Source organism: Oryctolagus cuniculus, chromosome 6 (genome assembly GCF_051225735.1).
Source record: "Oryctolagus cuniculus isolate XC-2025 breed Fujian yellow rabbit chromosome 6, ASM5122573v1, whole genome shotgun sequence".
Classification (NCBI taxonomy): domain Eukaryota; kingdom Metazoa; phylum Chordata; class Mammalia; order Lagomorpha; family Leporidae; genus Oryctolagus; species Oryctolagus cuniculus.
In genome coordinates this window covers 63867131-63888791 of record NC_142872.1, presented here as the reverse complement: position 1 = coordinate 63888791, position 21661 = coordinate 63867131, and the positions used below count along the sequence as shown (strand labels likewise).

The 21661-nt window shown below is 45.7% G+C and overlaps 1 protein-coding gene across 7 annotated transcripts in view; it reads right to left on the bottom strand.

Annotated features, from left to right (window-relative positions):
• Positions 1–2391: 2391 nt before the first annotated feature.
• FAF2 (Fas associated factor family member 2) overlaps positions 2392–21661 on the bottom strand; it is a 73526-nt gene continuing 54256 nt past the window's right edge. For 6 of the 7 annotated variants that reach the window (XM_002710411.6, XM_070076428.2, XM_008255444.5 and 3 more), the window contains 7 exons: positions 19661–19799; positions 17946–18031; positions 17760–17851; positions 16090–16267; positions 11401–11572; positions 10825–10968; positions 2392–5523 (listed from right to left, as the gene is read on the bottom strand). In XM_002710411.6, coding sequence (XP_002710457.1) covers positions 5341–5523; positions 10825–10968; positions 11401–11572; positions 16090–16267; positions 17760–17851; positions 17946–18031; positions 19661–19799 — 994 coding nt within the window. In that variant the 3' untranslated portion in view covers positions 2392–5340. The remainder of the gene's footprint in view (positions 5524–10824; positions 10969–11400; positions 11573–16089; positions 16268–17759; positions 17852–17945; positions 18032–19660; positions 19800–21661) is intronic. The other variant, XR_016235575.1, reaches the window with a different exon arrangement.

The following is a 21661-nucleotide window of genomic DNA, read 5'->3' as shown; positions in this document are numbered from 1 at the left end:
AAAGTTATCCTTTTTTTAACTCAGCAACTTTACTTCCAGAATTTTTTTTCCCCTCCTGAAAAATTAGCACAGGGGCCAGCACTGTGGCATAGTAGGGTAATTCTCCGCCTGCAGTGCCAGCATCCCATATGAGTGCCAGTTCGAGTCCCAGCTGCTCCTCTTCCAATCCAGCTCTCTGCTATAACCTGGGAAAGAAGAAGATGGTCCAAGTCCTTGGGCCCCTGCACGCATGTGGGAGACCCTGAAGAAGCTCCTGGCTCCTGGCTTCCGATAGGTCCAGCTCCGGCCGTTGGGAACATTTAGGGAGTGAACCAGCGGATGGAAGATTCTCTGCCTCTCGTCTCGTCTCTGTGACTCTGCCTTTTAAATAAACAAATATATCTTAAAAAAAAAAAACACCCCACAAAACTATCAGAGATGTGCACATTTAACCACAGGGGTGTTTAACAACCTGCTATTCAGAAAAGAAAAAGTTTAGCAACATCATAAATATCACAAGAATTTGGATCAATTTATGGTATATCCATTCATGGAAATGGTGCGAGCCCTTTAAGATGACACAAGAGACGGTGTGATATTGACATGGTGCAGTAGTCACATCATCCCACTTGGGCAGAAAATAAAAGCTTTTATATGCAATGAAAAGTCCAGGACGTAATACATCAGAGGGGCCAGCGCTGTGGCATAGCGGGTAAAGCTGCCACCTGCAACGCCGGCATCCTACGTGAGCGCCAGTCTGAGTCCTGGCTACTCCACTTTTGATCCAGATCCCTGCTAATGTGCCTGAGAAAGCAGGGGAAAATGGCCCGAGTGTTTGTACCCTCGCACCCGCTAGGGAGACCCAGATGAAGCTGCTGGCTCCTGGCTTTGGCCTGGCTGAGCCCTGGTTGTTGCAGCTGTCTGGGGAGGTGGTCATGGTATCGGTTGCCAGCAGCTTGGGATCAAGTTGACCAAGCAAATGGCCTTAGTTTTGGCACCTGTCCCTTAGGACCACTCAGCAGAGGGGCAGGAGTGTCCATTTAACTGCAGAGCTCGCTTCTGTGGCCAAGATTTGTAGGAAAACGAGGGGCCTTGGCTTATGGAGGCATTTTCATAGATTTATTTGAAAGTCAAGAATGACACACACACATCCTTTTTTCTTAGAAAAAATTTTATTTGAAAGGCAGGGAGGGAGAGGGAGAGGGAGAGGGGCAAAGGGAGAGGGAGAGGGAGAGGGGCAGAGGCAGAGGCAGAGAGGGGAAGAAAGATTTTCCGTCTGCTGGCTCACTCCCCAGATGGCCAAAATGGCCAGGTCTGGGACAGGCCATAGCCAAGAGCCAGGAACTCCACCTGGGTCTCCCAGGAGGGTGGCAGGGTTCCAGGTACTTGAGCCATCCTCCGCAGCCTTGCCAGGTGCATTAGCAGGGAGCTGGGAGTTGCACCTGCACTGTTAGGAGATGCCAGTGTCCCAAGTGGTGCCGTAACCCACTGTGCAACAATGCTGGTCCCTTTGGTGGTTTCTTCTGACCTCATGAAAATAAAACTACTCTCAGAGTTGCTACACTAGTTTACACTTTGCACATACAATGAAAAAATGAAGCCCCAGATCCTTGGGTAGGCAGCAGGGCTGACTCTCAAGATGACAGGAATCTGTAACTGACACCAACAAGCTCTTTGCACAAGGACAAATGGGGAAAAGAAAGGAAGAGAATGGAGGCCTAAATTTCTTCTTAGAAATGAGAACATGCAGAAAACACCCTAGTGGGAGAATTCCACCAGTGCAGAATCTGTTAGATGAGCAATCTTCCTCCAGCCAGTCCTTTGTAGGACACAGGTCTACTCTAACAGAACCAACAAATTGCTGCAAGAAAGTATCACTTTAAAATGCAGGGTCTTCATAAGATCTGTGGAAAATGTGTATGAAAAAAATGATGCATGGACCTCAACATTTGGGGGACCAAAATAAACTTACCTTTTAATTCTATTTCCTATGACCTCTGCTGCCTCCTACGTATAGCCCCATGGAGTAGGGGAACAAACACCATCTACTAGGTGCCAGGCACCCTGGTAAGGATGTAATCCATAAACCTGGCCCGAGGCAAATGGTGCTACCTTTATGTAAGTTGGGGACCCTCCAGATCTAGAAAGCTAAAGAGCTTGCCAGAGGTCACAAAGCCTCTGATGGCAGAACCTGAATTTTAACACTACACTGTCTGAGGTGCCATTTTCACAGGGATTCCATATGGAAAATTCTGCTTTTAACTCCTTGCTTCTCCCTCACTTCTTGGCAATACAATGCCTGGTGTCCACAGCCCCTCCCCCCACCCCAGGTTTTCAACCTTTCCTTCCACATTCAGCAAAATATCTACCACACCTCTCCTAGACAGAAAGACCCACAACTGGTTGTGAAAGTTTTGTTATAAAACATTTAATGTTAACCTACAATACAGTGTAAACTTTTATGAAAAAAATTTGAAGTACACTAGATTTCCTCAGGGAGTTAGCACAAAGTATGCAGGTGCAGTACAAGTCAGGGCACTGCATCCGCTGTGGATGGATTTCCCGTCGCTGCACTGCTCACAAGTCCTAAAAACCCCAGGTGTAGGGCGGAGCTCCATGTCCAAGCACCAGGCAGTCACACTCCCGATTTTGCCTTCTGAGGGTTCTCATTCCTTCTCAACAGGCATTTTCTGAAACTCTTTCTTGGCCTTGGCATCATGAATGGTTTTCATAGTAACTGCTTGCTTGAAGTCTACGTTCCTTTGAGTTTAGTTTTTGAGAGAGAAATGTTCTCCCCTGGTCGTTTCTTTACCAAAACTCACGGTGGTTGCAAGCAAAAAGAAAGAAATAGTTGCTGCAGGAAAAGTGCAGAAGCACAAGGCAAGACCAGAAGGGTCCCACCAAGGCTGTAAAGATTCAACCGACTCCAACTGGGTGTCTTCGCTTGGTCATTCCCAGGGCTGTGCAGCTGAATCTACAGCCTTAGTCTTAGGAGCAGAGAAGCAGACTTGAAACAAGTGTTCTGGTTCAGTTGATATTCACTGTTTGGAAACAACAGCTGAAATATCCCAGCAGTGACGTGAAAAGAAGAGCAAGGGCTTGTAGCTAGATCACTGGCTACTCAGTGTTTCTCCCTCGCAGGTGCCATCCAACTCCTAGAGGTCCTTGGGAGTGATACCGATTGTACTGGCATTAAGTGACGAAATGCGCAGCCCACGTTCTGCTACTCAGCAGGAAAGGAAATGGCACCTAGGCAGCAGCGCTAGGGTCAACGAGCAGCCAGGCCCATGCCTGTCGAAGCAAGGCCGAACTGTTTCAAAAGAAAGTAGGGGTGAAGCCTCTGCTGACCCTGGAGGTGGGCAGACACAGGCTTTCTCCAGTATCCGGCCTCCTTCACTGAGCAACAGTTATCAGAAGGCAAGAGGCATAAAGTGCACATTTTACAATAGGATGGGACTGAATGAAGAGGAGGAAAAACCCACAACTTTCCCAAAGACGTGTGGGCACGATCCACAATGTACCTAGCCTACAAAGTGCCTTGACATCCGCCTGTGTGCTGCCAGGGAAGACAGCCGTGAATTCGACAGACAGGGAGCCTGAGTTAAGTGGAGAAATTCCTCTGCGCATGGCTGTTAGTGGCAAGAAGTGGAGACCGTGGTTTACCGTGATGTTCACTCCAGATGGCAACTTCCCATTCACCCGGCCTTGGGACAGCACAAAACACAGTGGAAGAGCAGTAGTGGCCCCAACACACTCGGAGCTTCCTAGAGATGGTATCTGGACACCTGTGCCCAGACCACTGGGGAATTCTCGGGTTTTCCAGGTTAACTGGGAGATGACACAACCTTGCCCCACGGTGCTTACCCCAGAGAGAACAGGGACCACACCTCAAAAGGTGCTCCTCAGCTTACAGGTAAACAAGAGAGAAAATCTCTGGAGACTACCATGCAGCAAGTTAGGCTTTATTTTGACCTAGGGGCCCTGCCCTCAGAGAGCGGGAGGAACCGCCATAACTGCAGCACACTGCCGTATGCTGGCTAGAGAACACTTTGGAATACTTGTCAGTGCACACTGGCTACTGCTAACACATGGCCTGGCCCATAAGTCCACAACCATAAACTCAACCACAGAGGAGACACCAAGGATAAAAAAACAAAAACAGAAACAAACACCACGGTTACTTCAATGTAGCAGTAGAGGGAGAGGATCAAACTGCTTCCAGCAGATGGCTCCATCAGAAAGCGAAATGTGCCTTCCAACAGTTCAGAGGAGAGGAGCTTGGCTGCCTCCGAGCCCACCACCCCAGTTCCACTGAGGCAGGGCACTGTCAGCTGGTTCTGCATCGCGCTTGGCAGTTCAGGAAGGCTCTGGGCTGGGAGGAACAGCATGCACGGGTCAGAAGTGGAATGGAGAGCTATCCTCAGGGTCAGCCCCCGACAACCACCTGGGACAGATGCCAAGGAAAACCTGCAGTGGTGTGTGTGTGAGAATGGGGGTTCACGGCGCGCGCGCACATACACACACACACACACACACACACACACGTTTCTGGACATATGCAGCCTTTGTGAGGCTACAAACCCAGATCTCTTCCCACTGCTCCAAGTAAGGATGCAGAGGTGGCAAGAGGACAGCAAGAGTTGGACCAAAAAGAAAGACCTCTCGGAACATGAGAGGGACAAATGGCAGAAAGAAGCGAAGCCGGCCCGGGGCACCTTTATTATACTACTACGGGCTAGGAAGCAGCCCGGGGCAGGAACTCATGAGTTTAAGAATTGGCTCTCATCAAATAAAGTTAAAGAAAGGGAAAAAAAAAAACCAAACAAACAAAACCACACCTCTGTCAGCCTCATTCCTTTGGTCATTACAAAGCAACAGACACAATGAAACTTCTTCATAAACTGGGCAGTTCCAGGAACATCTCTCTGTGCTTTCTCTTCCCTCTCCTCCAGATGTCATAGCCACGAGTCCTCAGGAGACGCAGCAGCGAGCAGGCTGAGGGAGGCTTTTCACTTTAGTTTTCCATAAAAGCAAGAATGGTAAGAACTAGTGGGAAGTCCCCTTCCCCAAGGTTGGAGGTGCCGAGTCTCGCTCGCCGGCAGGTCCGCGGTCAGGGGCCGGAGGGAAGGGTGGGCTTGTCGGGTGGCCCGGCCACTGCTCCCCTCGCGCACACACAGGTTCTGACTCTCGCAGGCAGCACGGTTTCTCATCCTTCCGTAGGATGCAGCAGTCTTTTTAAAAAAAATATTGTATTATAATAATAATAATATGAATCTCTCTCTTTTTTTGTGTGTGTTTTCTGTTTTTTTGTTTTATCCGTTTCTTTCAGGGATAGGGGTGGGAAGGGAGAGGAAGAAAGTGTCATTCGTCTGTTAGGTCCTGAACAAAGAGAACTTCTGTGTGGCTGAGTCCGGCCTCCTGCAGCGTAGGGGGGTTGGGCCACTCCGCTGAGGGGACACAAGGCAGCACCCGCCTGGGAAAATTGGCTTCGATCTGAAACTTTTCAGGGCTTTCCTTCAAGGAGAATAAGAAGTCGTGGATTACCTGCAGAGGTCATATAGAGAAGAAGGGTGATAAGAAAAAGACACAGACACACAACATCCCCACCCCCACCAGCCTCCCAATCAAGTCCAGTATCTCCCATTTCTCTCCCAGGATGACTGTGAGCTAGGAAATCATAGCGGACTGGAATCCACTGAGATATTCCTGCTTGCTGGGGAAAATATGTGGGTCAGTCCTCTAAAGAGAAATTAAACAAATCAAGGCTATTCCTACTCCAAGCAGGTTCATATTTCTTTTGACAACTTGTCTGATATAACGCTTTCCTTAGAAATAATCACGGGGCCAGCGCTGGCATCCCTTATGGGCACTGGTTCAAGTCCCAGCCACTCCACTTTCGATCCAGCTCCCTGCTAATACGCCTGGGAAGGCAGCAGAGGGTGGCCCAAGTGCTTGGGTCCCTGGACCTGTGTGGGAGACCTGGAAGAAGCTCTTGGCTCTGAGCTTTGGATCAGCCCAGCTCCAGCTCTTGTGGCCATTTGGGGAGTGAACCAGTGCATGGAAGACCTCTCTGTCTTTCCCTCTGTCTGTAACTCTGCCTCTCAAATAAGCAAATCTTAAAAAAAAAAAAAAAAAAAAAAAAAATCAGAGTTATAGAAAAGTTGGAAGCATGAAACAATTTTTTTCTTTGACCAACTGAGAATGAACTGTTGACCTGACGTCTCATCAACCCAGAATATGAGGGTATGTTCTGTAAACAATCTTATAGATGACCACGATGCAACCCTCAGAATCAGGAAATTTAACTGATGTATCACCGCAGTATAATGTATGAAGTAGTCCCTTGCTATCTGTAGGGGATTTGTTTCCCTGCCCGTGATACCAAACTCCGAGGATGCTCAAGTAAGTCCCTTATACAAAGTGGGGTACTATCTGCTTACAGCCTATGCAATCCTGTTTACTGTGAATCTTCTTTAGAAGACCTGGAATCCTGATGCAGTGTAAATGCTATCTAGATGACGGCTACATTGCAGCGCATGTTCAGTACAATTCACCCCCAGCCCCTTGCGTATTTTCTCATTTGCAGTCGATTAGATCTATGGATGGGGACTCCATGGACAGGCAGTAATTACATTACTCCCACTCAAGTTTTGCCAGCTGTTATTTTTAGCAGAAGGATCTAGCTTAGAATGTGTTGCATCTATTTGTCCTGTCTCTCAAGTCTTCTCCCTTAGTCTAGAACAAATCCTCAGTGTTTGCATTTACGTCTCTTGATGAGCTCACAGTTAGATTCAGGTTGTGCATTTCTGGCAGGACTGGCAGAGAAAAGTGGCAGCAGCCTACTCGCTGCCTCCCACTCCGTGGAGGGAGCACAATCTCAGCTTGCTCCATTACCTATGATATCGACGGTGATCACTTCGCTGAGGTGCTGTCTGCCAGGCCTCTCCTCTTTGTAACTGCTATCCATCTACTCTGGGAGATACCCTGTTCCACACACTTTGAAATTTCTTTATTTATATCAATGAAGATTCATGATTCTGCTGTATTCAAAAGGCTAAGCCATTGCTTATTTTAAGGTTCAAGACGTTCCAGATGAAGTCAGCCTTGAGTAGACAGTTTCTGAGACTGGCACGTCCCCAGCACTCTCGGAAGAATTCCTTGTTTTCTGGCACCAGCCGTCCCGGCCCTGGATCAGCCATTTCTCCAAGGAGCCCGGAGTTTTCTTAATGGACAGTGGTACTGAAAAGCCAAGATGTAGGTGCTAAGTGTGCGCACTGCTACTGGGAGCTGCCGCTCTCAGGCACTCTCCATAGACATGCTGTGGTAGGCACTGCCAACCTCTTTTAGATCAACTGCAAGGGCAAGGAACACCTGTTTAAGTCATTTTCCCTAACTGGCAAGAATCCATTTTCTATTTTCTTTTTATTTTACTTCTTAGCATGATAAATTTACTGGGTTTATCACCCTCCGCCTGACAAAGCACTTCTCTCATTTAGCTTAAACTTATGTCTTCAGAGGTTTTTTTTTTTTTTTTTTTTTTTTTTTTTTTTTTTAAAGATTTATTATTTACTTGAGAGGTAGAGTTACAGATAGAGAGAGGGAGAGACAGGGAAAGGTCTTCCATCCACTGGTTGACTCCCTAAATGACTACAACGGCTGGAGCTCAGTCCATCTGAACCCAGGAGCCAGGAGCTTCCTCTGGGTCTCCCCATGTGGGTGCAGGGGCCCAAGCACTTGGGCCATCCTCTGTTGCTCTCCCAGGCACATTAGCAGGGAGCTGGATCAGAAGTGGAGCAGCTGGGACCCAAACCCGCGGTCATATGGAATGCTGGTTTGGCAGGTGGTGGATTTACCTGTTGTGCCACAGTGCCAGCCCCCAGATTTTTTTTTCTAAATATTTATTTATGTGAAAGGCAGATTTATATAGAGAGAGGGGAAGAGAGAGAGAGAGAGAGAGAGAGAGAGAGAGAGAGAGATCTTATATCCTCTGGTTCACGCCCCTAGATGGCTGCAATGGCCAGGCTGGACCAGTCCAAAGCCAGGAGCCAGAAGCTTTTTCTGAGTCTCCCCTGTGGTTGGCAGAAGCCCCAACACTTAGGCCATCATCTGCTGCTTTTCCCAGGCCACTGGCAGGGAGCTGGATCAGAAACAAAGCACCCAGGAGACAAATCAGTGCGATATGGGACGCTGGTATTGCAGGCAGCAGCTTTAGCTGCTCCACCACAGCCCCGGCTCTGGTTCTCAGATTTTAGCCCATCAGTCGTCATTTTCAGTTCCCTCCTGAGTCCGTCAGACTTGTAACAAGTATTCTTGATATGAACTCAACAGAAGTTTTACATAAAGGTGAAATAATACTTTCTCTTTCCTTTTCAATCACTGCTTGAGAATATGTAACACTGCTAGTACAAAACTAGCATTGTTTTGTTTATCAATGATAAAGGGCTGACATCACCAGGAAACAGATTACATTAGCACCAGAGACCCCTTTTGGTTTGTAGTTGACAAAAAAATTAGCTCTGGACTGGGTATAGTTTGGATTTCTCTTGTATACGCTAATTTAAAAGCAGGTCAGCTGTCACTTTTCTGCCCTCTCCTGGAAGCTGGTGATTTTCTTTCTTTCTTTTTTTTTTTTTGACAGGCAGAGTGGACAGTGAGAGAGAGAGAGAGACAGAGAGAAAGGTCTTCCTTTGCCGTTGGTTCACCCTCCAATGGCCGCCGCTGCAGTGCGCCGGCGCTGATCCGATGGCAGGAGCCAGGAGCCAGGTGCTTTTCCTGGTCTCCCACGGGGTGCAGGGCCCAAGCACTTGGGCCATCCTCCACTGCACTCCCTGGCCATAGCAGAGAGCTGGCCTGGAAGAGGGGCAACCGGGACAGAATCCGGCGCCCCGACCGGGACTAGAACCCGGTGTGCCAGCGCCGCAAGGTGGAGGATTAGCCTATTGAGCCACGGCGCCGGCCGGAAGCTGGTGATTTTCCTGAGTATCTGACCACTACAAGAGCTGACCACTGTCTGCAAAGTGGCTCCTCCTTGAGGTTATCTAGGAAGGGCCAAGTGCACAGCAAGGTAACAAGTGTTCGCAGTACTCAGAACCAACAGCTCGATATTCGGTCATGTGTTATCAGCTCTGTGAAAGCTACATCCTAGGCCAGCACCACCACTGCAAGTCTTTGTACTTCTTTCCCATCGCTAAACTCCATTTATGGTAATTTCCCTCTGTCTCAGGTGGTCATGGTGTTCTTTTTCTAAAATAGTTTCTAAAGGCCTTCAAGGATTAAATAGTGAATGAATGGTTAGTTCTCCTTTGGTCACAAAGAATTCTTTTCCGTAACTCAAGTAGATTTTTCCTCCAAAATTCTTGAGTAAATTTTGGTTAGGTCTTTCAGATAAAATTTTTTGTTTAAGAGTTTTGGGATAGATATTCCCTGAAACTCCACAGAGCTGAAGTGTATAACAGTGAAACTGCTGTGAATGTGTACCCCTAAGTACATATGCAAGCAAAACCCAGGAAATACAGGGGAAGCCAGGGAAAGGGAATCAACGTTTAGTAACCATCTACTCTGTGAGACGCACTCATGCTACCCCAAAATAGAGATGTAAGATTCCCCCCAAAATAAATAAATCTGTAAATGAGATAGGCACAAAAGCAGGAGATTTTTTTTTTTTTTTTAGCAGCTTCTTTTTCATCAGGAGGCCTCATAACTTCTCTTCTGTATTAGTTCTCAGAGTCTTCCTCCCTGTTGGCCAGTAAGCCTTATGAATTCCAGAATCACAATGAAGCCATCTCTAAAATCCCTGGTGACGAGCACAGTAGGTGATGTATCTGCAGTTTAAAGTCACTATGGTGTGTGTGTGTGGGGGGGGCACACGGTGGCATTGTGGTGTAGCAGGTAAGGCTGCTGACTGTGACACCAGCATCCCAGGTGACAGTTCAAGCACTTGGATGTCTGCCACCAATGTGGGAGATCTGAACTGTGTTCCTGGCTCCCAGTTTGTTCCAGTCCAACCCCAACCCCAGCTGTCCCAGGCCTTTGTGAAGTGAGCCAGCGGACAGGAGAGCACCTGTCCTCTCTCTCTGTCTCCCTCTATCTCTGAAATGAATAACACTTTTAAAAAATTATTTTCTTTCAAATAGTTTTAAAATCCATGCATATGAGGGGTACTCAAAAAGCTCAGGGAAAATGTGCATCATAAAAAAAAAACTGTGTATGTGCATCATAAAAAAAAAAAAAACTGTGTGGGAGCTGGTGCTGTGGGGTAGCAGATTAAGCTTCTACCTGCAGCATCGGCATCTCATTCTGGCGCCGGTTCGAGTCCCGGCTGCTTCACTTCCCATCCAGCTCCCTGCTAGTGTGCTTGAGAAAGCAACAGAAGGTGGCCCAAATGCATGGGCCTCTGCACTCACGTGGGAGGCCCAGGTGAAGCGCCTGACTCCTGGCTTTGGCCTGACCCAGCGAGCTGTTGTGGCCATCTGGGGAGCGAACCAACCAGCAGATGGAAGATCTATCTCTCTAAATATTCTATATATATATATGATATCAATATATATCAATCTCTCATATATATATGTGAATTAGTTCTCATTTCACTGGAGAACACTGGACAAGTTACAAAACCTTTTTTTTTCCATTTTATTCATTCATTCATTCATTTGAAATGCAGAGAAAGAGACAGAACTTCCATCAGCTGGTTCAATCCTGCCCCCTTCTGTTTTTCAAAGCAGCACACATCACCTACAATCCTCTCAAGAATCCACGAAAGCTTCCCAAATCAACTGCTCAGACACACACACACACACACACACACACACACACACACACACTTCACATAGCTTAGGTGGTCCTTACCGTTAGAGACTGTGAAAAGTGGAATCGTCTCTCTACTCGAGAATCATTGGGTAATTTGAAAATGATCTTGACACTTTCAGGGTCATCTGGAGAAGGCTCAGGAGGAAGGCACTCCAACTTCCTTTCCTTTTCCTCTTGTAAATTCTATAGACACAGAGTGAGAAAGAGGAAACAAGAAATACAATGATCACCTGGGTTCATAGTGCAGTCAAAGGAAAAATGACCGATTACCACAGAAAAGACCACTTGGCAAGTCAGGAAAGAACTAATTCAGAGTACTGTGGCATCACGTCTATTATTTGTTGACTATATATTTACCTATTTAACTATCTGAGGAAAAAGAATAGTTCAAAGACACTGGCTTTAAGCAAGTGGGCTTGCACAATGAAACAAGATCATGAACAAAATGCCATGCCAGCCAACACTGGTACTAGGAATGAATACGTGAATGTCAAGGAAAATGTAATGACCCACAACTCCAACCTCTTCCAGCTTCTTACTTCCACAGCTATGAAAAGACTAGGATGGCAAAGTCTTGGCAGTCTGGGGATGACAGGAAGCAAAGACACAGGGTACCTGCCGCCGTCTCTCCTCTGCCAGCTTTTGCTGCTGCACCTCTTCTTCTTTTTGTCGCTTCCTCTCTCGTTCCTCCCTTTTCTTTCTTTCTTTCTCTTGGTCAGCCCTGAGAGAGGCCAAGTAGGCCTCATCCTGCTGTTGTCTTAGCACCTGGGTCTGGTTTCTTTCTTCCCTGTGGACAGATCAAAGCATAAAAGGAAAACAGCACTCTCAAAAAGCTCTACGTTTCCTCATACTGAAGCTGAGTAGAAGATTGACACCATATGAGATTCCAAACTCAGAGCTTGGCAGAATCTGAGTCAACTCTCCTCTGTTTAATTTGTCAAAAAAGAGAAAGGGGGGAGGGACAACTCTTCCTTTCCTCTTTTACCTTTTATATGAATACAGTATTATTGTTACCATATGATCAACAATATCCTATTCTACAGGTAAATAGCCTACTGCGTTCCGCTTTTTGTATATGTTGCTTTCACAAAATCCAAACCCTATACGCCCAGATTTGTAAAATGTAAAAAAAAGATGTTTCATTAATCAAAGATAAAATACCATTAATATTTTGGTGTACTTCCTATTTTTTTTTTCCTATAAAGTTTTTTCTTACCAAGAACAACGTTTAGCTGATTCAAGTAGTTGAATAACCATTCCTGTTTTACATTTTCTTTAAAAATTAATGGGGTACGGGCCGGCGCCGCGGCTCACTAGGCTAATCCTCCGCCTAGCGGCGCCAGCACACTGGGTTCTAGTCCCGGTTGGGGCGCCGGATTCTGTCCCGGTTGCCCCTCTTCCAGGCCAGCTCTCTGCTGTGGCCAGGGAGTGCAGTGGAGGATGGCCCAGGTGCTTGGGCCCTGCACCCCATGGGAGACCAGGAAAAGCACCTGGCTCCTGGCTCCTGCCATTGGATCAGCGCGGTGCGCTGGCCGCAGCGCGCCGGCCGCGGCGGCCATTGGAGGGTGAACCAACGGCAAAGGAAGACCTTTCTCTCTGTCTCTCTCTCTCTCTCACTGTCCACTCTGCCTGTCAAAAAAAAAAAAAAAAAAAATTAATGGGGTGCAGCTGGCGCCATGGCGCAGTAGGTTAATCCTGTCTGCAGTGCCAGCATCCCATACGGGTGCCGGTTCAAGTTCCAGCTGCTCCTCTTTCGATCTTGCTCTCTGCTATGGCCTGGGAAAACAGTAATAGATGGCCCAAGTCCTTGGGCCCCTGCATCTGTGTGGGAGACCTGGAGGAAGCTCCTATCTCCTGGCTTTGGAATGGCGCAGCTCTAGCCGTTGCAGCCACTTGGGGAGTGAACCAATGGATGGAAGACCTCTCTCTCTCTCTCTCTGCCTCTCTCCTTCTCTATGTAACTCTTTCAAAATAAATAAATCTTTTAAAAAATAAAATTAATGGGGTTCAGTTAATTAATATTCATTCTAGTGGTTAAGACACCTGTGTACATGGGTGTCTTCGCCTTCTGCCCACTTCCTGGAGGGGTGCCCAAGTCTGATACCTGGTTCTGGCTCCTCACTCTAGCTTCCTGCTAATGCAGAACTGGGAAGCAGTAGGCTCAGTGGGGCTGCTATCATGCAAGTGGGAGACCCGGATTGTATTCCCAGCTTTGTATTAGCTCAGTCCTGGCATTGTAGGCATTTGGAGAGTGAACCAGTGTACTTTCTCTTTCTCAAATTATCAAAACAGAACAAAACAAAATAAAACAAACCTTTATTTATTTATGTGTTTATCTGAAAGGCAGACAGAGAGAAAGAGAGAGAGAGAGAGAGAGAGATGGATGTTCCATCTGCTGGTTTACTCCCCAAATGGTCACAACAGCTAGAGCTGGAATAGGCTGAAGCTAGATGGACTAGATCATCAGGTCTCCCACGTGATGGCAAGGGCCCTGACACCTGCCTTCCCAGACGCATTAGCAGGAAGATGGACTGAGAGTGAAGCAGCTAGGACTCAAACCAGCATTCAGATATGGGATGCCTGCATCACAAGCAGCAGTGTAACCAGCCACACTACAACACCAGCCCCTCAATGAAAGTATATTTTAAAATTACTTTAAAAATTGAGATAAAACTTATATGCACTGAAATATACAGATCTTAAATCTACACTTCAATTAATACTTAGAAATGTTCTATAGTAACACTCCAGAAAGTGTCCGCTCTTATATAGTTTCACATGGTTAAAATCATACAGTATTTATAGCATTTTTAAGTCATTTTGTAAAACAGTCATTTTTGTAAAACAGGTATTTTACAATGCTACTAAAAATTCCATATAAAAAGTTAGGTGGGAGTTTCTTGATGGTGTTTTAGCATTATAAGTCATAAAACTTAAACCATACTTTCTGACCCAAAAACTGCACTTCTAGGAATTTAAATTTTATCCTGAGGGAATCATCATGAATTGTTAAGAAATTCTATCTATGCACGCTATTTATATTAGTAAAAAAATCTGAAAACTATCTAGAATTCCAACAAGAGTGGCCTGGTTACATTATGGTGTATTTAGCTAATGGAGTGCTATGTAATGAGAAAATGTGGTAAAATAGAATTTTAGTGATGAGAGAAAATGCTGTGCTATACTATTGTATGAAAACAGTTTAGAAGATAGTATTGTCCTAACTTTATAACATTAAAAAAAGTGCATTTGTGACACTGTGATATATATGTGTGTTTTGCCCATGGTTCCCGGCTCATAGCTTCTACTTCTGAAGCAAACCACAAAAACTACAATTTTTTTTTCCAGGTGGGTCACAGAAACTCTCATCTTCCCTTGCCTTTCCGTCTGGGAGCTGCTCATAGTTCTCTACCCATGACAGGAGATCATAAGATCCCTATCAGCAGAGATTCTGCCCTCAACCTGGGAGGAAGGAGTGCTGCACAGACAGGCCAAGAAGAATCTGGACAGATAGGCCTTGCTGAGTTTCACCACTCAGACCCCCTTTTGTCCAATTACATTTCTAAACGGCCATCTATCCTTCTATCCTGTTTATGCAATGACATCTCCACAAACACCCTACAAAGAAAGACTGGGTCTGTAGAGCTTTCAGAGAAACAAACACATGGAGGGTCCTGATGGGTGGTGCATCTGGAGAGGGCATGGAAGCTCCCCCCCTCTTCCCACACACCTTCTCCATGCAACTCTTCCTCCCTCTCCTTCGTCATATCGTTTCTAATACACCAGTACACCTAACTGCTTCCTTGAGTCTGTCAGCTGCTCTTACAAATTAACTGAACCCGGCCGGCGCCGCGGCTCACTAGGCTAATCCTCCGCCTAGCGGCGCCGGCACACCGGGTTCTAGTCCCGGTCGGGGCGCCGGATTCTGTCCCGGTTGCCCCTCTTCCAGGCCAGCCCTCTGCTGTGGCCAGGGAGTGCAGTGGAGGATGGCCCAGGTGCTTGGGTCCTGCACCCCATGGGAGACCAGGAAAAGCACCTGGCTCCTGGCTCCTGCCATCGGATCAGCGCAGTGCGCCGGCCGCAGCGCGCCGGCCGCGGCGGCCATTGGAGGGTGAACCAACGGCAAAAGGAAGACCTTTCTCTCTGTCTCTCTCTCTCACTGTCCACTCTGCCTGTCAAAAAAAAAAAAAAAAAAAAAAAAAAAAAAATTAACTGAACCCAAGGAAAGGGAGTATGGGAAACCTGAGTCATAGTCAGTCGGTCAGAAGCACAGGTTAAACAACTCAGGGCTTGCAATGGCATCTACAATGAGTGGTGATGTGGTCTTGAGGACTGAGCCCTCTGCTGGTGGGATCTGACACTATATCCAAGAAACATCAGAACTGATTGTGTGTGTGTGTGTGTGTGTGTGTGTGTGAGAGAGAGAGAGAGAGAGAGTGAGAGTGAGAGTGAGAGAGAGAGAGAGAGAGAGAACCCCCCCTGCCCAAGATCTGGTGTCAGAAGTGATCTGTGTTGTGAGGGTCTAAGAGACCTTAACACCATCAAAGTATGTATATGAGTATGTATATAAAGATATGTGTATGTCTATCAAGTTAAAAGAAGATATCAGAGTATTAAAAGTAGTACTAGGGCCGGCGCCGCGGCTCACTAGGCTAATCCTCCGCCTAGCGGCGCCGGCACACCGGGTTCTAGTCCCGGTCGGGGCGCCGGATTCTGTCCCGGTTGCCCCTCTTCCAGGCCAGCCCTCTGCTGTGGCCAGGGAGTGCAGTGGAGGATGGCCCAGGTGCTTGGGCCCTGCACCCCGTGGAAGACCAGGAAAAGCACCTGGCTCCTGGCTCCTGCCATCGGATCAGCGCGGTGCGCCAGCCGCAGCGCGCTGGCCGCGGCGGCCATTGGAGGGTGAACCAACGGCAAAGGAAGACCTTTCTCTCTGTCTCTCTCTCTCTCTCACTGTCCACTCTGCCTGTCAAAAAAAAAAAAAAAAAAAAAAAAAGTAGTACTAGGATCATGAGTGGTTTTTAATATTTTCTTTGTGCTTTACAGAGTTTTACAAGTTTTCTGTAATTTAATGTACATAACCTAATGGGGGAAGGAATTAAAACCATGTGATTCACATCTGTGATGGTCACAGATGATCCGATACAGAGTGACTGAGGTCAAAGTTTGTAAACATTCTGACACTAAAGTAAACATTCTGACATGAAATGGGCAAGGATTTTAAAGTTGCTTAAGACAAGGAAAAAGGCAGGATTTTTAGAGCCCCAGATAAGTCTTCCAAACTTGTAACTGGCCTCTTCCTTCTACCTTTCTAGGCGTTCTGACACCAGGTAAGTCTGGTTCGCATCCATAATAAATGTCAGTTGGTTAATCAGGTCATCTGGTTGAATGAGGCCTTCTAGGCGTCCCACCACAGTCATCCTTCGGTCCTTCAGCATAATCATGGCCAGGAATGGATAGGTGTTCTCTCGTAAAGCCTGTGAGACTGACAGAAAGACCCAAGAGATCAAGGGCAGGTCTTAGGGATGAAATCTTAGATCAACCTTAATCTTAGACTTAATCTTGATCAATCTTAGACTTTCCACAATGAGTAAGAGAGAACTGCTTTAATTCTGCTTTAGAAAGAAGGGAAGTGCCACTTATACTCTGCTTTTTTTGGTTCTAGTTTCTTCATCTTTGCTTCTTGTTAAATACCTGTATCCCTAAATCTAGAGGCTTGATTAGAATAACACAAGCTTTACTAGTGGGAGGTGTGGCTGTTGTGATGATGCTGGAGAAGGCTGCAGGGTTCGAAGATGGTGTCTGCCTGATGGCAGGAAAAGGATCTAGGATGAACCTTGCTGCAAGTTTCAGGCTGATGCTACTGGTGATGATCCCCCCACCATCTCTCTGTCTTCTCTTCCTCTTGCCTAACTCCTTCCTTAAACTCGTGTATCTTTTTCTAACCCTTAAAATAGTTAGTTTTGCACCAAAAGATTAAAAAGGTTGGTCTCCAAATACTCCAAAATTTAGATAATGGAATTTTATCTGTTTTCCTTATGATGTGAAAGCTTTTTATAAACTTCTATGAAAAATACCTTTAACCTCCTCTAGTCACTACCGTACCCTGACAAAGCCATATTACAAGGGTAAAACACATGTTGCAGGAGCTAGTCAGGTATTTATTTATTTTTTAAATTAGGAGTACAGACTCAGATTCCAGGAGGCAGGGAAGACATCTGTTCCATCTTTGGTTTTCAAGATCTGCTGCAGTGTCTGACATGCTTCTGTACATCCAAAGGAAGCTTGACAGAAGTAGCTGCAGATGACTGTGCTTATCTTTAGTGGGTGCCTTCATATCCTCCACCAACTTTTAAAATACTTATTTTCAGTTAAGAGCTGTTGTCAACAAAGAACTGAACTTTCTGAATCAGTATCAGCACTCAGGGTACTCAAAAAACTACCTCACTGTGTAAGCAGCACTAGTAAAATTGCTAAGGGAGTCAGCAGTGAAGCAAGCACAGTGGGTTAAACTGCAATGAAACATCTACATTCCACATTCAAATGCAGATTCTTGGTGATTCAGCTTCTTGCCAACCTTGGTTACCATCCTAGGAGGTGGTGAATGACAGCTCTAGTATTTGGGCCACTGTCACTCGTGTGGGATATACCCAGATGGAGTTCTGGGCTCCTGGCTTCAGCCTGGATGTTTGCAGGCATTTGAAGAGTGAACCAGCAGGTGGAATATCTCTCTCTGTTTCTGTCACTCTGCTTTTCAAGTCGATGGAAATAAAGAAATAAATACTTTAAAATTGCTAATGAAGAGAATATACTTTTTAGTAAAAAGCTCATTAAGATTAAAGGCAACAACAACAACCAAACTCATTAAAGGTCAGCTGCTGGCCTGGACTGAGTGTATTTTAAAATAAAAACAGCTCTGACACGGTTAACTCTAAATAGAAAAACAATTTCAATGAGGCAAAAGAAACACAACTTACCCCTGTATCCCTCAGGTTTGTTTGTAGAGCATGCCCAGAAGAGCATTCTCGTATTTATGAGGGAAATAACTTCAGGGGCACAGAGTGTGTTGCTGTGGCAAGAGAGGAAAAGAATATGAGAACAACTTCTGACTGCAAACTGTCAGTGGAGGAGGTGAGAAGAGAGAAAAAGATCAGCTCACTCACCGACAGAACTCATCAGAGTCCTGGTGATCATCTCCATGAAGATAAACCAAAAGAAAGCGAAGCTCCCGCTTGGCATCATTAAGCGCCTGTGAGAAACAGAAGGGCACTGCTTACAATGAAGATCATGCCTGGGGCATTCAGTTAGCCTAAGGGTCCTAATGGATACAGCCATAGATTTAGGAACCAAAAAAAAAAAAAAAAAAAAAAAAAGGAGAAGTAAGGAAAAAAGGCAAGCAAGAAACTAGAAATTCCCTGGGCTCCTACTTTCACACCCTTGGCATTTCTCTCACTATACAAAGGCTATGCTAACAAGCTTTAATGAAGAGGTTTTAGTGATGTTAGGATTTAAATTGTACCAGGCACATCAGAGCAGACAGGATGACAAATACAGGTTCTCAGCAATAGAGGTTTCCACAGTCTAAATGAATACAACAAGAGCATCTGAGCATGTGAAAACGAGGTGAGAACTTTATACTTCACAGCTGTAATATCATTATAAGTAAACATAACTGCGAAGACGAGCCTGGCTTCAGGCCGTATATTAGCGTGGACGAGGGACTGTGGGACTCACGAGCATCCTAAAGAGCACGGGATTTACAAGATTTTTCAAAGACAAGGCCAGTGTCCTAAGACACCTGCGTATACTTTCACATGTGCATTCTCCTGAGCTCATTGCACTTGAAGATTCCCTGAGTGGCCAATGCTGGTCCACCCTCAGGGCTGCACATGTACAGAGGGCACATTCCAGGTGCTCGTCTTACTCCACTTGTTTAGAACTCTAATGTGGAGCAGTGCCTGGCACACGGGAGGTGCGTCATGTTTATGGAGTGCGGTGGCAGCAGCCAATGAGGAAACTGTTAGAGGAAAGCAGATGTGGGAAAAAATTCAAGCAAGAAGAAAGAGTAAGCATTTTTCCTCACTCTCCAGAGTCATAAGTCCTGGAGGCTGCAAAATCAACCACCCTATTGCCTACACTCAGTGTTATTAGTTCTCTACTCTCATCTGGTAAATAAGAAATATGCCTAACATGCACGGGACTACAATTCCCCCCCCTCAGAAAGGTGGCAAAGGTCTGTATGGCTTGCGTTGAATGACATGTGCCACCTTGAATCTACAGTCTATGGCCTTAGCCAATTCTATGGGGGATTAAAGAAGATTTAACCTTCCTCTTTAAAGGGGCTTACAGTCTAATAAAAGAGGCAAGACACTAACATAAATAACTGTAATATAAGAATGTGAAATTGCTGTAAATTAAGAAAAAGCCATGAAGAACAAAAGGAATGATTAATATTTTAGATCGCAAGGTAGGACAGGATAGTGTACAACAATCAGGAATGGTCCTAAGAGGGGAGTGACTTGAGCTTGTTGAAGGATGGGTAAGACTCCAATTAGCCAAAAGGTGAGGAAGGCATTCCAGTAGTGGGCACAGCAACAGCCATGGCACAGAGGGAGGACAGTAACGGGACACGATCAGGGAACCCAGGGTCCGGGGAAACAAGTCACACAGAAATGACCTCAAAAGAAGGTTGGGATTAGATAGATCAAGGAGGGCCCAGCTGGAAGGTTTGGTCTTTTTTTTTTTTCTTTCTACAAACAGTAAAGAGCTAGTTAAGGTTTCTGAGTAGAAGAATGACATGATCAGTGCTGGGCTATGCTCTCCTTTGAGGACAGAATCATATTGGAAAGTTGGCATCTGTATTGTTTGTGGCACTGACCTGGCTGTACGTTCCCTGGTAGAAGACAGGGTGTGCCCTCCCATATTTCTCTTCAAAAGAGTGCATAAATGAAACAATGTCCCCAACGGGGTCAGTGACCCGGCTGCGAGGGTCAGGCCGTATAAAACGAAGAGCAAACCTGGGGAGGAAGGAATAAATATTACATGAATCCAGCTTACTGAGGTGCATTTGGAGTGGGCCAGTCCGTACCGATTCCTATAACAGAACCAGAGGCATGGCAACAAGGGAGGGAAATGGTCTGTGAGTGGACCACCAAGCTGAGGGCAGAGTAAGGCTCAAAAGCCGCAAAATAGCCAGTGTTGTTCCACTGCCTATTCAAGAAGAAAGCAAACTACTACGAATACACATTCCAGCACTGGTCTAAACAAATCCAGAGTGCTTTTTGCAGGGGAAAAAAAAATTCGGGCTAGAAGGGTTGGGAAAAAAAGACACGGTATCCAAAAAGATCATGGGCCAGGGTACACATCCAGACTGTCTACAACGAATTAGTACCACAGCCACTAGTCATGTGTGGCTCCTCTAAATTTAATTGAATAAAATAAAAACCTCTAGTTCCTTAGCCATACTCGCCACACTTCAAGTCCACAACAGTCATGTGTGGTCTGCAGCCTCCATCAAGAGTAGTGCAGACAGAGAACGATTCCATCATCACAGGAAGTTCTACCCAACACGGCTGCTCCGTGACATAGATCTCCTTCCGTTTGTCCTACTAGCCTCTCCCTCTCTCTTCTGTTCTGGGATTTTAAACTTTTAGCGAACAGTCCCACACTACTCAATTTACTGATCAGGACTTCTAATCTGACCGGCCTTAGAATCATGGTTTATGCTCTTCAAAGCAAAAGTCCACTTTGCTTGATGACTTATGGTTGATGGCATCCACGAAGGAAGTTATAAAACTGAGCCACAACACACTGGTAGATATGGAGTACTGGTAGCTATTATCAAGTTAGGGATCTGTGGCACCACACATCTGTTTCTAAAGAGAGCTCATCCTATTATGAGGGAACTTCAGAAAGTTTGTGGGAAAATGGAATTAAAAGATTAAGTTTATTTTGGCACAATTTTAAAAGTCAAGCATAGTTTTTTCATAAAACACATTTGCTATGAATTTTTGGAAGTACCCGTGTTATTTATATTGCACCTTTTATCTATCTTTTGGGTTTCTAGAGAAGACAACAGGGCAGAGGCCGATGTGCTACATAACATTAAACAAGTTGCTTGAAGGAAACAGCTGCATTGAAATTAGTAACACATGCCATGCATATTTTCCCAAGGAAAGCAAACAAGGTTCATTTACTTGAACATTTTTTTATCACAGAAAAGGTGACTGAACTATGACTCCTTACCAAATCTTGAGCCACTTCCTTACCCCCTCAACGAATTCCCCACATGTATACAATTTCACTTGGAATTTCTCCTGAGCAATCAAATCAAATTCATTGACACAAACATTCCAGATCAAGGTAAAAATATCAAATCTAAGTTGTGCATCTCAGACACTGAATAGAAATCCTTTTAGAACACTGTTGTCTTGACTCCTTTCTCTGAAATTGTTTTGGGATTATCTCTAAATTCTCAAATGCTGATGAATGGATTAAGGCTTTAACTTTTTTGTTTTTCATTATAATATATTCTGCTCACACACAATTTAGGACAATACACTTTAAAAAATATATAGATGTCAACTGAGTCTTCATTATGATTTTAGAGGATTTAACCTACTCATTCTTAAAAAAACAGGGATGAAAAAGGTACTTAGGGGGTAACTGGTGACTATTAAGAACTTGGCTGAGCCGGCGCCGTGGCTCAATAGGCTAATCCTCCACCTTGCGGCGCCGGCACACCGGGTTCTAGTCCCGGTTGGGGCGCCGGATTCTGTCCCGGTTGCCCCTCTTCCAGGCCAGCTCTCTGCTGTGGCCAGGGAGTGCAGTGGAGGATGGCCCAGGTGCTTGGGCCCTGCACCCCATGGGAGACCAGGAA